Source organism: Erpetoichthys calabaricus, chromosome 7 (assembly GCF_900747795.2).
Source record: "Erpetoichthys calabaricus chromosome 7, fErpCal1.3, whole genome shotgun sequence".
In the NCBI taxonomy this organism is placed as follows: domain Eukaryota; kingdom Metazoa; phylum Chordata; class Cladistia; order Polypteriformes; family Polypteridae; genus Erpetoichthys; species Erpetoichthys calabaricus.
In genome coordinates this window covers 174908721-174921752 of record NC_041400.2, presented here as the reverse complement: position 1 = coordinate 174921752, position 13032 = coordinate 174908721, and the positions used below count along the sequence as shown (strand labels likewise).

The window sequence follows — 13032 nt, the reverse complement described above, 5'->3', positions numbered from 1 at the left end:
TTAAAGACGAGCCAATAAAGAATGCCGATATGAGTACTTTTAAAGCAATGAAGCTAGATTTTCAACAACAGACCTATGTAAAGGATACAATTTGCAATTAATTTTTTTATTAAGTTACTGAAGAATTTTATTAACATAATTAACAGTAACGTGTAAGTCGGGGACTGAATTTCACTTTGACGAATGGATTCATCTCTCATGCAACACATTTATAGACTTCAGGGGAAATTTCAAAGCGAGTTTAAAATGAGACTACATCATTATCGTCATAATCACAGCCATGAGCACCACCATCTGTTTAATTATCATTTTCCTGGTTTACCCAGGTTAGTCGATTGTCCCCCACCAAATCTTTTTCTTTTCCTGTTTGCAGTCCTTGACATCCTTTTTGGGATGAGACCAATTCTTTTAAAATAGTCTGACATTACCCCTAATAAAGTCTTGATTGTCTTCCCTCTGGGCCTCACTGCTTCAATCTTATGTAACAAAAATTTGTCAAATATAGATCATTTGTTGTTTTGCGAGTTAAATATGCATTTGTACATTTAAAAAATTACCTGAATAATAATAATAATTCATGAAAAGTAACATTTCATGCAATTTGTTTCTTGCTCCCTCTACTTTCCCCTTTTGTATTACAGTGATACCTTGAGATACGAGTGGCCCAAAATACGAGTTTTTTGAGATACGAGCTGTCACTAGGTCGATTTTTTTGCCTTCAGCTATGAGCCAAAATTCAAGATATGAGCCAGCTTCGGTGACATCACAGCCAGTGTTGAGTTTTAATTTTGTTTTTTTGTTTTTTTTGGTACAGTTATTTAGCTAATTTTTTTTGTATAACCATGAGTCCTAAGATGGTAAGTGTAAAGAATAGTGGTGAGAAAAGGAAAAAGGTGATATCCATGGAATTAAAGCGTGAGATAACAGACAAACATGAGCATGGCGTAAGAGTAAGACTTGGCAACGCAGTATGATCGCACTACTTCTACGATATGTACTATTCTGAAGCAGAAGGACTCGATAAAGGCCATAACTCCAGCTAAGGGTGTTAAAATTATTTCAAAGCTACGCAACTCTGTCCATGAAAAGATGGTGAACCTACTGTATTTGTGGTTGACAGAGAAGCAGCTCGCAGGAGACACTGTGACAGAGACTATAATTTGCGAGAAGGCACGAGTCATCTACGCAGATTTGCTGCAGCAGACCCCAGGTATTTCAGAACAGGAGGCTTCACAAGAACATTTCAAAGCCAGTCGACGGTGGTTCAAAATTTCCAAAAAAGGACCACATTCTCTCCGTTGTTGGGCATGGTGAGGCAGCAAGTGAAAGTAAAATTAATACAATACGCTAATCAGCTCCGCCAACATCTGTTTATTTCTTTAGATTCTTTTTTATGTGTTAGGTTTTATTTTGTTTGTATACAATATTTGTTCATTATAAATACATTTTTCTTATGTTGAAAACATTTAACAAAAAATTGGGGTGGTTTTTTGGGGGCTGGCACAAATTAATCTCATTTCAATTAATTACAATAGGGTAAATTGATTCGAGATACGAGCATTTTGACTTACGAGCTCGGTCACGGAATGAATTAAACTCATATCTCAAGGTACCACTGTATTAATATATAGCCTTTGTCAGAATGCTGCAAATCTCATAGACGTACCACTGTTTATAAGGTATTGTACCATATAACTTCTCCCCACCTTCCCTTATACATCTATAACCTCAGGCAATTAGGTAAACATAATAGTAAAAGACAAGCAGGAGTTAATTTACAATTAATGTATTATTGATAATATTCATAAATAATAACAATATGCAAAGTACATTTCAATATTGGCAACCATACAACCTGATAAATGCTGATGTGTAGTTTCAGGTGGCACACAGACTTGTTAGTTACTTAAAATGCCTCTAGTTAAGTCATCATATTGTGGTCAGCTTTCTTCAGAACTGGCTGCATGCCTGTCTCAATGTGGCTGCCGAGCTGTGCTCTTCATTGTGTTGTCCTTTTCAGTTCATTGTGTCAGATGGTCTTTCATCATTGGGTAAGAGAGAAAGGGTGAGGTAAAGCAAGCAAACTTATAGGTTTTCTGTCCAACCCCTACAGCCCATATGGCGTCATAGTACTTAAAGGTTTCTGATACAAGCCAGTTCCAAACAGCCATACTTCAGAGCAATGGGGGGATAGAACATCTTCACACCTGCCCCCCCAAACCATATGTTAAGGTAAAGCTTGGCAGTTAGGCAGCATGGCTTTGTGTGGGGGTTGAGAGAGAGACTTTAGCAGAGAAACACTTGCCAAACTGGTTTGAGGCAACCCCAAAACCTATCGTAAAATTCAAAGAGACCCATTCCTAAAAGGGGGTGGGGGTAAACATGAATGCTTCTCACTAATGTAACACTAATATTACATTGCTTTGCCTAAGTTACAAATAAAGACTTACAAAATATTTATCAAGTTGTATGCAAAATTTCACATCACAACACTCCCCATCCATTATTTTTGTAAAATCAATGTGTGTGTGTGTGTGTGTGTGTGTGTTTTTTTTTTTTTTCTTTTGGTAACTGAATTTCACATACTGGTTATATTTTGGAGTTGCCCCTTCAAAAAGAATAACTGAATTAATTGGCATCCATCCATGTAGCTGATATTGCATACTTCATTTCATTTACTCCTGTGGATGTAGCTACACGTGCATTTCCTCTTTTCATTGCATTTGTGTTATTCTACTTTTGAACACTCAATTACCTTCAATACCACAATAAGCTGTAGAACATTTGCATTTGTTACTTTTTTGTTTTTGACAATGAAATAAGCTGTTTTTTGCAGCCCTATTAACTTCCCCCCCTATAAGGCTGAGCTGTCTCTGTTATCTTGTATGTTAAATTGCTAGACTGGTCTGCCTTATCATAAGCTGAGCCATACAGTTGTCTTGATAATAATGAATGATCTGTCTCTTGATCGTAGCTAGATGCTAAAGGTTATAGTGGCTACTACTCATAGCTGAATTGACTGGTCACATCATTACACTTTCACAACACATGGAACATGTATTTTCACTGTAACTGGATACAAATAACAATAGGCTTTTAATTAAACAAAAAAGCAGCAAGTTTTTACTTTTTATATAAAGTACTCTGTGTTAAAAGTAAAATGCTCCATTATTGTAGTGCGACACTGAAATTCACACCCTGTAAATACAGTAATATTTAGATTACACTGGATCTAAATTCTATTAACAAAATGTTTTAAAAAAAATCCTAATCATAATTCATACTGAAATAAACACATGGCGTATTAAATACGAGTCAGTGGCTTTTTTGTCAAGTCGGAAGTGGATTGTGTACAAGACCACCACATCATGCCAAAAAAGTGCATAGCAGCAAGTCTTCCTACTAAGTTCCAGCTTAACACTTTCAAGGTCCTGTCAACATAAAACAGTAGAAGGCTAGGCATCTTTTGTCAACACTTAACAATTATGTTAGAATGTATTGTTTGTTTCCTCTGCTAGAGCACAGCAAAGACTGCAATATTGTGCATTTCAAATTTGACTTTTTTTTCCTTACAGTATGAAATCACATACTGGCTGTCACTATGATCAACAGAAGTGACCTGCACAAGAGGCTTTCCATATTGTTCGAGTAGGATTCTACACTGTCAGATAAGAATTTTGAGCTGGAAGGTGAAACATCGAAAGTGATATTGAGAAAGTGGTAGTGAATTATTCCCAAGTGTAATACTAGGGTGTTGTACCATGTTAGCCATTATGAATGTAGTGAGAAGTCAAGCAAAATGACACCTTTTATCAGCTAACTAAAAAGATTACAATATGCAAGCTTTCAAGGCAACTCAGGCCCCTTCTTCAGGCAAGTGTAAGTAAGAAAGGGATACCATTACAGTAAACCCTCGTTTATCATGGTTAATCTGTTCCAGACTCGACCACGATAAATGAATTTCCGTGAAGTAGGATTCTTTATTTATAAATCAAATATTTTCGCAGTTTGAGCATAGAAATCCTGTTTACGGCCTTCTAAATACGTTTTTTAACATTATTAGAGCCTTCTAGACATGAAATAACACCCTTTAGTCAAAAGTTTAAACTGTGCTCCATGACAAGATAGAGATGACAGTTCCGTCTCACAATTAAAAGAATGCAAACATATCTTCCTCTTCAAAGGAGTGCGTATCAGGAGCAGAGAATGTCAGAGAGAGAGAGAAACAGAGAGAGAAAAGCAAATAATCAAAAATCAATAGGGCTGTTCGGGCTTTTAAGTATGCGAAGCACTGCCGGACAAAGCAGCTGCAAGGAAGGGAATAATGTGAAGGTAGTCTTTCAGCATTTTTTAGAGGAGCGTCGTATCCTCTAGGCCAGTGTGCGAACAGCCCCTCTGCTCACACCCCCTCCGTCAGGAGCAGAGAATGTCAGAGAGAGTGAGAGAGACAGAGAAAAGCAAACAATCAAAAATCAATACGTGCTGTTTAGGCTTTCAAGTATGCGAAGCACCGCGTAGGAAGCATATCGTATATCATTGAGGAGTTTTATTTAATACGTAATACGTGCTCTGGTTGGGTAGCTTCTCAGCCATCTGCCAATAGTGTCTCTTGTATGAAATCAACTGGGCAAACCAATTGAGGAAGCATGTACCATAAATTAAAAGACCCACTGTCCGCAGAAATCCGCGAACCAGCAAAAAGTCCGTGATATATATTTAGATATGCATACACTTAAAATCCGTGATGGAGTGAAGCCGCGAAAGTCGAAGTGCGATATAGCGAGGGATCACTGTACACCAATGTTTTATTTTCAGGTCATTCCTCATCATGGTTCTGTTCCCTTAATAATTGAGCTCAATATTAACAGATCTTGCAAGGGATGCAATTTGTTACTTGTTGAAAATATTCAATAAGTTTTTTCCTCTGCAACCCTCCACCGTATTTACATTCCCCTTCTCCTTCATATCTATAAATTTGCTTAACATTTCTTTTGGTTAAAAAAGTTACATAAGTAATATGTAACAAGGGAAGCAATCAATATCTGTTGGCAACTATTTTCAGCATTTATTATTATTACAGGTACTCCTCACTTTACGACCTATTTGTTTAACCCCTTAACCGCCCTCTGCCGGATATATCCGGCATCGTAGCTTTATTGCTGACGCCTTTCTGCCGGAATTATCCGGCACATTTGCCTGTGGTTATGTGAATGCCTGGCGCATAGTATAACTGACAGTTTGGCGTGGGTATTATTACTACGTTGTATTTCGACAACTCTGCGCTTGTATTGGCCGATCACGTGATGTGATTCGAAAGTGAAAGCTGTGAATATGGCGAAACGTAAACTGACTTCAAGTGAGGTTTTGCAGGCAATTTTGGACAATAATTTTGATCATGATTGTAGCAGTTCTGAAGAAGATTTTAGCGACAATGATGATCAGCAACGTGCGCTGCATGATACTGAATGAAGGCGCATCGGATGATGGTGATGAGTGGGTGTATCCCCAGCATCTCAACTGGACTGCTGCCTGAGGTGAACTACCTTTTCTGCATCCGTTTGAGGCAACGTGTGGCTTTATTGTTGATGTAAACAATTACACTGCTGAGCAGTTTTATGAGCTGTTTGTGTCACCTGATTTGATCAGACATTTTGTTCATCAGACAAATCTGTATGCAGCACAGTTTATTGAGAAAAATCCCAATTTACCTCCACATTCCCGTGTTCGTGCTTGGGTAGACGCTGATGAAAACGAAATGAAAAAATTCATTGGGATTTTGATGTTGATGGGAATAATCAGAAAACCAGATATTGAGATGTACTGGTCTACAGATCCTATGTATGCAACACCTATTTTTGCAGCTATCATGACACGTAACCGATTCTCTTTGCTGCTGAAATTCTTTCATTTGAATGACAACAGAAATGAGCCAGATAAGAAAGATCCAAACCGCTACGTCCTTTGATTGACCATTTATTTGAAGCATTTCAGTTGCCCTACATGCCAGGACCGTCAGTTGCAGTTGATGAAAGTTTATTGTTGTGGAAGCCTGAGAAAAGGTACATTTTGTGTTTTATTATGTGTTTGCCCATTTCTAGAACTTGCACAACATTTAGTGGTCAATACTGCTTGAATAAATGTAAAAAATGTAAAAAAAAATGTAAAAATGTAAAAAAACAAAAATTGTTCAGATTTCGCCTGGCGTGGGGAATATTTAGGGAGTTGGCGGTGAAAGGGTTAACAACCACTCGCACTTACGACCAATCGAGTTTCGACATGCAATTCAGGGAATCCCCTTTCTCAGCTTGAGTGTCGGTCAGTGGCGAATGGTGACATGCGCACTGAGTGTACTATAGGCTTGCTATGCACTTTTTCAGTCAGTTTCATTCTCACAAGCAATCACTGTGTAACCTCGTTTTTTTAGCATATTTGTAACCCCAAAATAGTACAGGTGTCGACGAAAAGAAAAAGTATGCCATTATCTGGAGAAATTGTTAAGAAACGAAGGAAAGCTATCGACCTTGAAATGAAAATAAAAATCATACAAGACTACGAAGCTGGTAAAACGGTTAAAGAAATAGCATGTGACTTGAAATTGGCACATTCAACAATTTCAATGATTTTAAAGGATAAAGTTAGAGTGAAAGAGGCGGTGAAATCATCGACAGGATTTAAAGCCATAATAACTAGGCAGCAAAAAGGTCTTATTAATGAGATGGAGAAATTATTGGCGATCTGGTTTGACAACCAGATGCAAAATAATATGCCGATAAGCCTTTTAATACTGCGTGCCTTAGCTTGAATTGTCTTTGAGACTTTGAAGGCACGTGAAGGCAAAAAATCGACAGAATCATTTACAGCAAGCCATGGATGGTTTCAGCGGTTTAGGCGGAGATTCAACCTGCATAATTGGAGAATCAGCGGTGAGGCGGCAAACGCAGATGTAGAAGCAGCAGAAAAATTTGTTGACGAATTGGATGGAATAATTAAAAAGGCAGCTACTACCCGTAACAGATATTTAATGTGGATGAAACCGGGCTTTGGTGGAAAAAAATGCCTGAAAGGTCCTATATGCACAAAGAAGCTAAGGCAATGCCCGGTCTCAAGGCTTTTAAAGACAGGATCACGTTGTTGTTGGAAGGGAATGCCACTGGGTTCAAGTTAAAGCCTTTCCTGGTCAATCGCTCCGAAAACCCACATGCATTAAAGAACGTTAGTAAAAACAAATGATAATATGTACATGTGCATGTCTTTTTATGAATAAATTTGAAGTTTGTTGCATAATTTTATATAATTTTATAATTTTACTACGATCCTATATTCCCAGTGCAAGCTCCTCGCTTATCGACCAATTCGCTTAACGACGTAGTCATCGGAATGGAACTCGGTCGTAAAGTGAGGAGTACCTGTATTATTATTATTATTATTATTATTATTAGATTAGTTTTTTCAGTGCTACTGTTCTGATGAAAGAAAGTAAAGTTCTTGCAGAATATAGGATATTCTAAAGAGCATAATGCCAGAGACATGCTTTAGCTTGTCTAGCCATTCTATGAGTAGTACAAGGGGACAGAGTACACTGATACTGCTGGAATAGGCATCTCGTTACCATTTAGGATAGGACTGACAAGCTTTGTGTGGATAAGGAGTGATGAGCTTTGTTGAGCTGCTTGGCTGTTTCTCGTTTAGATTGTTCTAATATTCTAGTAATCTTTATTTTACATTAAGTGGGTTCAGAAAGTAAAAGGATAAATGAATGTTTCTGTTTTAACTCTACATTCCTTCATTTGACCCACTCAAACACAGCCATAATTGAACACCCACTGGGGCTTCTTTAAAATATTTAGTAAGTCAAGCAACTTGGTTAAAATATTGACGTTAACAAACTTTTGCAGATTAATATATTTAATTTTTGGTGTGTTATATATACACTTGTATGTTGGCTACATAAACCTTTACTGAATTTGGTTTTTTTTTAAATTGTGTTCATTTTTGTTCTTTTAGATCATACTCCTTTGCCAAGGAACATGATTGAAAACAGCATGTTTGAAGAGGAGCCTGATGTTGTTGATCTAGCAAAAGAACCACCTCTCTATCCTCTAGAACCTGATGATGCTGTATATGAGCCAAGAAGTTCAAGGCTGCTGGTGCGAGGGTTGGGAGAGAATGAACTTGACGAAGAGGAAGAAGATTGTGAGTCTTCAGCACGCCTTCTAGGAATGTCTTTCATGAACCGGACTTCAAGTCTACGCAACAACTCCTCTTACATTCGACAGGAATCTAATGGTTCTTGTTCTTTTCCATCAGCTAGAACTTTATTTGTTGGAGCTTTTGTTCTTCTTGTGGTTGCAACTGTTGCTATGGTGATTTATTTTCTTCCAAAATGTAACTTTACTAAGGAAGGCTGTAACAAAACTGAACATTCAGTGGAACCCCTGTATCCCATTTCGACAAATGGTAAAATCTTCCCGTGGACCAATATAAGATTACCTCGGAATGTTATTCCAGTTCAGTATGACATTTCGCTTCATCCTAACTTAACCACTATGACATTCAATGGTTCAGTTTCAATCAAAATGAAAATCCTGGAAGAAACTAGGAATATTATACTTCATAGCTCTGGTCTGTCTCTCAATGTAAAATCTTCAAAGGTGGAGGAAACCCACAGAAAAATCTCTGAGATGCTTGAGTATAAACCCTGGAATCAGATTGCCCTTGTATTTCCAGAAGATCTGCAAAAAGGTCAAACTTGCATTGTGGAAATTGAATTTTCAGCCAATCTTTCAGATACCTACAGTGGTTTCTATAAAAGCTCATACAAAAACAAGAATGGGGAGATCAGGTAAAATTAACCAAGCTTGTTCTTGATAGTCTTTAGCATTCTCGTGGAAGTTCTAGATCACTTAGTTTTTAGTTTTATATATGAATTTTTATGTATTTTGGTAGTATTTAAATGAATAAAGCAGTACAGATTACTAAAATGTCTGTTTCCTTAATGTTAATCATGTATTCATTTAAGAATTGATTAGCTTTATAAATTTATTTATTTTCAGTCTTGTATTAATTTATTGTTTCTGTTAATATTGTAATTTACAGGACTTCAGTATATGTTTAGAATTGGTTGCATCACACTCTTATCTGAAATATTTCTTCTAGCAGATATGTTATAATAGCTTGGGTTGTTATAATAGTATGGGTTATTATTATTATTATTATTACTGGGATGAGCTGGCACTATGTTTGACAATGTACTGGAATTCAGAGTTTATGACCACAAGTCTGACACTTTCTGCATTCTATTCATTTTCTTTTTTTCATGTTTCCATCCATCAGCTTTGAAACCTGATTATCAAGTTTTGGATTATGGGGACTCAAGTGTTTATCACAACAGCACTAATCATAGTTTCCTAATGTGTTTTATGTGAATGGAGTAAGAAAGTGGGGAATCAAAAACGACACCAAGATTTATTGCATTAGAAGAAGGTCTAATGAGATCACCATCAAGAGTGACTGAAATGGAGCTCATTTTCTTAAGTTGTGCTATAGTGCCAATTTGCAGGAGTTCAGTTTTCATGCAGTTTAATTTAAAAGAGTTGTGCTCCATCCAGGTTTTACTTTTGCTCTTTTAACCTTGAAATAGAGTTGAGTATTATCTGCATAAAAATGATAATCCAGTCCAAAGCAACAAATAATATGGCCAAGGGGAAGCATATAGATAGAGAAAAAGTACATATTGTTCCTTTAACTTCAGTATTATTTTTTATTCTTCTGGTACCTATTCTCGATTATGTCCCACTGAAGAGTTGCAGTAGCAATTCTGACAAGAGAATAGAAAAGAAAGAATAGTGTGCCTTCAATTTTAAGTTTGTCCAGTTTATTTCATAGATATGATTGAACAGTTTAATGCAAAACAGATGTTTATAACATAATAACATTGATTGGGGTATTTAAAAAAATTTTTTTTTTTTTTTTAAATTGCAGTATTTTGGGTAGATGACCTCCTCTATTCATTGACTTTTGCTCCCCCTTTGAAAGTGTTGTAAACAAACCACTGCCTAACATTTTGTAGGAAAATGCTTGGCTCTTTGCAGTGGCTGACTAATATGCAGTTTTAACCCAGCAGTTTATAAACCTGAGAACACAAATTTGTACTTGATCATTAAAACAGCACTTTCATTATTTGCTAATGTATACTGAGTGGCTAGTTTATTGGATACACCTGCTGCACTCCTGTAAATGTCTGCTCGATAAGTGATAAAGATAATGTACAAACAATGTTATTTATACCCTGTAGGCAGGTACCAGTGGATCATTTGTATGTGTACATTTTAGAAAATGAATTATAAAGATTAAATTTGCTTTTAATACGTTAAGGTAAAGGGCAGCATAATGAATTAATCACAAAACCTAGGAATGACCAGTCAGCTGGGGGTATCAACCATGTCAGAAACATCACCCTCTCAAACATGTAGCAGTTATCATACGTTTTAAATTAATTTGTGATTATATTGAGGATTATGCCCTTTAGAGTGTATAATACTTTCATAATGAAAGAATTAAATATTCAGTATTTTCTGGGCTTTCAGTGCTAAATCAACAAGCACCCTTGTTGTCTGAGAGACTGAGGAGGGTGTCCAGCTGCTTGCATATTTATTTCTGTAAACATAATAAAATGATGGCAATCTTTAGGCTACATTGGATCAAAATGAGAGTTGCTGTCGATATTGTAAACATTAGTTACTTTACGTTTTTGAAAAGACCCTGATATCTCTATTGGAGAAAAGTAATGGTGATAAAAGGTACATTTTAGTAGAATTATACCTGAGGCATGACTGTTTCTCTGTAGCTGTTGGGAACGTGCACTGATACAGTGTGTTATCTCACCCACCACACAACAAACCACTTCTGCCTGTAACTCATTTCAGAATATTTGCATAATACAGAATAGTTGATACTTATCATTCATTATGAACCCAGCTTTTCCCAATAACCAAATTAATCTAATAGTCACCAAAGGATATAAAATATTTCATCAGTGGCTGGACAGTTTTGTAAAGTATATCTATACCTCCAAAACACTCTGAAGGAATGTAGAATGGAAGAAGCTGGCAGCATCTTTCAATCCACACTTTCTGGATTAGAAGCTAGGCAACACTGTGCACCTAAAAGTTCTGGAAAACAATGAAATTATTAGCCAAACAGGCAATTACAGGGCATCAGACAATGGCTATACAAGAAAAGTTGGAGCTAGTGGAGGTGCATCAGGTGCTATTGCTTCCAGATTTATCATTGCCTATCGACTTCCATTGGCAGTGATGTGGTTGCAGAATCCTTCACTAACTCAGCATCTGTATATTGAAGATTAAGGGTTAAATGTATGTTAATCTGTATTTTTTATATTTCCTATATTATGCCATATAAATATTTGTATGTATCACTTGTCTTTTTCTATGACATTGAGTTAAACATATTTCATTCAGTATCACACTATACAGTAATCCCTCCTCCATCGTGGGGGTTGTGTTCCCGAGCCACCCGCGAAGTAGAAACCATATGTTTTATATGGTTATTTTTATATATTTTAAGCCCTTAGAAACTCTCCCACACTATTATAAACATTTCACGCACAGTTATACAGCATAAACCCTTTGTATTCTCTTAGATATTAGGTAAGATTCGTTGAAATTATGTATGTAAACACAGTTTACATACAGTAAAACCTAAATATTATTTTAAAGATATCGAGCGTCTCCAATATTACATACGTTACAGCCATTACAACAGACAGGCCACCAGCAATAAATACGTACAATGCAAGAAAAATTGTATACAGTAAAATGTGTGTACAGCGACACTAAACTATGTACATGTAATAAGTACTGTACGTAAATAATTAATTATGGTTACTCACCAACAATGACACGACGACTTGTCCGATAACGATGAGTTTAATTTTACTGCACAACAAAGGATAGCGTGTTAGCTCTTCTAAAGGAGCCTCTTCAGGCGACTGTTTAGCACTGCTGCTGTTCTTCTTCCAGCACTCTTCAATCCAAATCCCTAAAGCAGATTCCATCCAGACTTCTGCCTTATCATGTCCACTTGCAACTCGTTTTGCGCCCTGATTAAAGGACACTGCGGCTGTAGATCTTATATGCTTTTCCTCCTTTTTAAATAAAAAGAATCGTGGACTCATTGATGCTGTAATTGTGTCCTGCAGCGATGTAGCTGTTTCCTTACTTCAACATATCCAAAACGTTTACCTTTTCTGCAATCCTGAAGCATTAGCAGTAACGTGCATTAATGCTGAATGAGTGAGATGAGACTTCCTGGTTAATGCAGCACTCCGTTGCTGAGCCAATCAGCAGCACACAGGAACTTAACTGCGTGCTCTGATTGGGTAGCTTCTCAGCCATCCGCCAATAGCGTCCCTTGTTTGAATTCAAATGCGTCCCTTGTTTGAATTCAAATGGGCAAATCAACTGAGGAAGCACACGTACTGTAGACCGCAGACATCCGCGAAGCAGTGAAAAATCCGCGATATATATTCACATATGCTTACATTTAAAATCCGCGATTGAGTGAAGCCGCGAAAGACGAAGCGCGATATAGCGAGGGATCACTGTACTTCAGTCTGAATATAAATATAAAATACTAGCGAACCCGCGGCATAACACACGCCGCATAATTATTTATTGATGACTGAACACTTCCGGAAAGACACAGTTGTCTAAAAGGGGTGGGTCTGAGGATACAAGTAAGTGAATAAGTGAATGAAAAGATGGAACTCTGGAGAGAGCAACATACAATTGTCCGTGACAGAAAACTGGTTTTAGCAGATAATGGCAACAGCAGGCATTCTACCGATCACTTTTGTGCCTCCTCCGATTCTCTTATTCCATTTTACAGAGGATTTTTGAAATGTGTAATGTTGGGGAACATCCGTGTAATGTAACTCCATAGCTTCAGGATCTGTTCTGTTGAGTTCAAACCATGCTAACAGCATAGTGTTTTTGTTGGCTTGTCTTTGTA

At 37.0% G+C, this 13032-nt stretch overlaps 1 protein-coding gene across 1 annotated transcript in view; it reads left to right on the top strand.

Annotated features, from left to right (window-relative positions):
• Nucleotides 1-13032, top strand: part of lnpep (leucyl/cystinyl aminopeptidase) — a 117118-nt gene that overhangs the window by 23193 nt on the left and 80893 nt on the right. The window contains exon 2 of the mRNA XM_028805735.2: nt 8005-8842. Within this exon, the coding sequence (XP_028661568.1) occupies nt 8005-8842 (838 nt within the window). The remainder of the gene's footprint in view (nt 1-8004; nt 8843-13032) is intronic.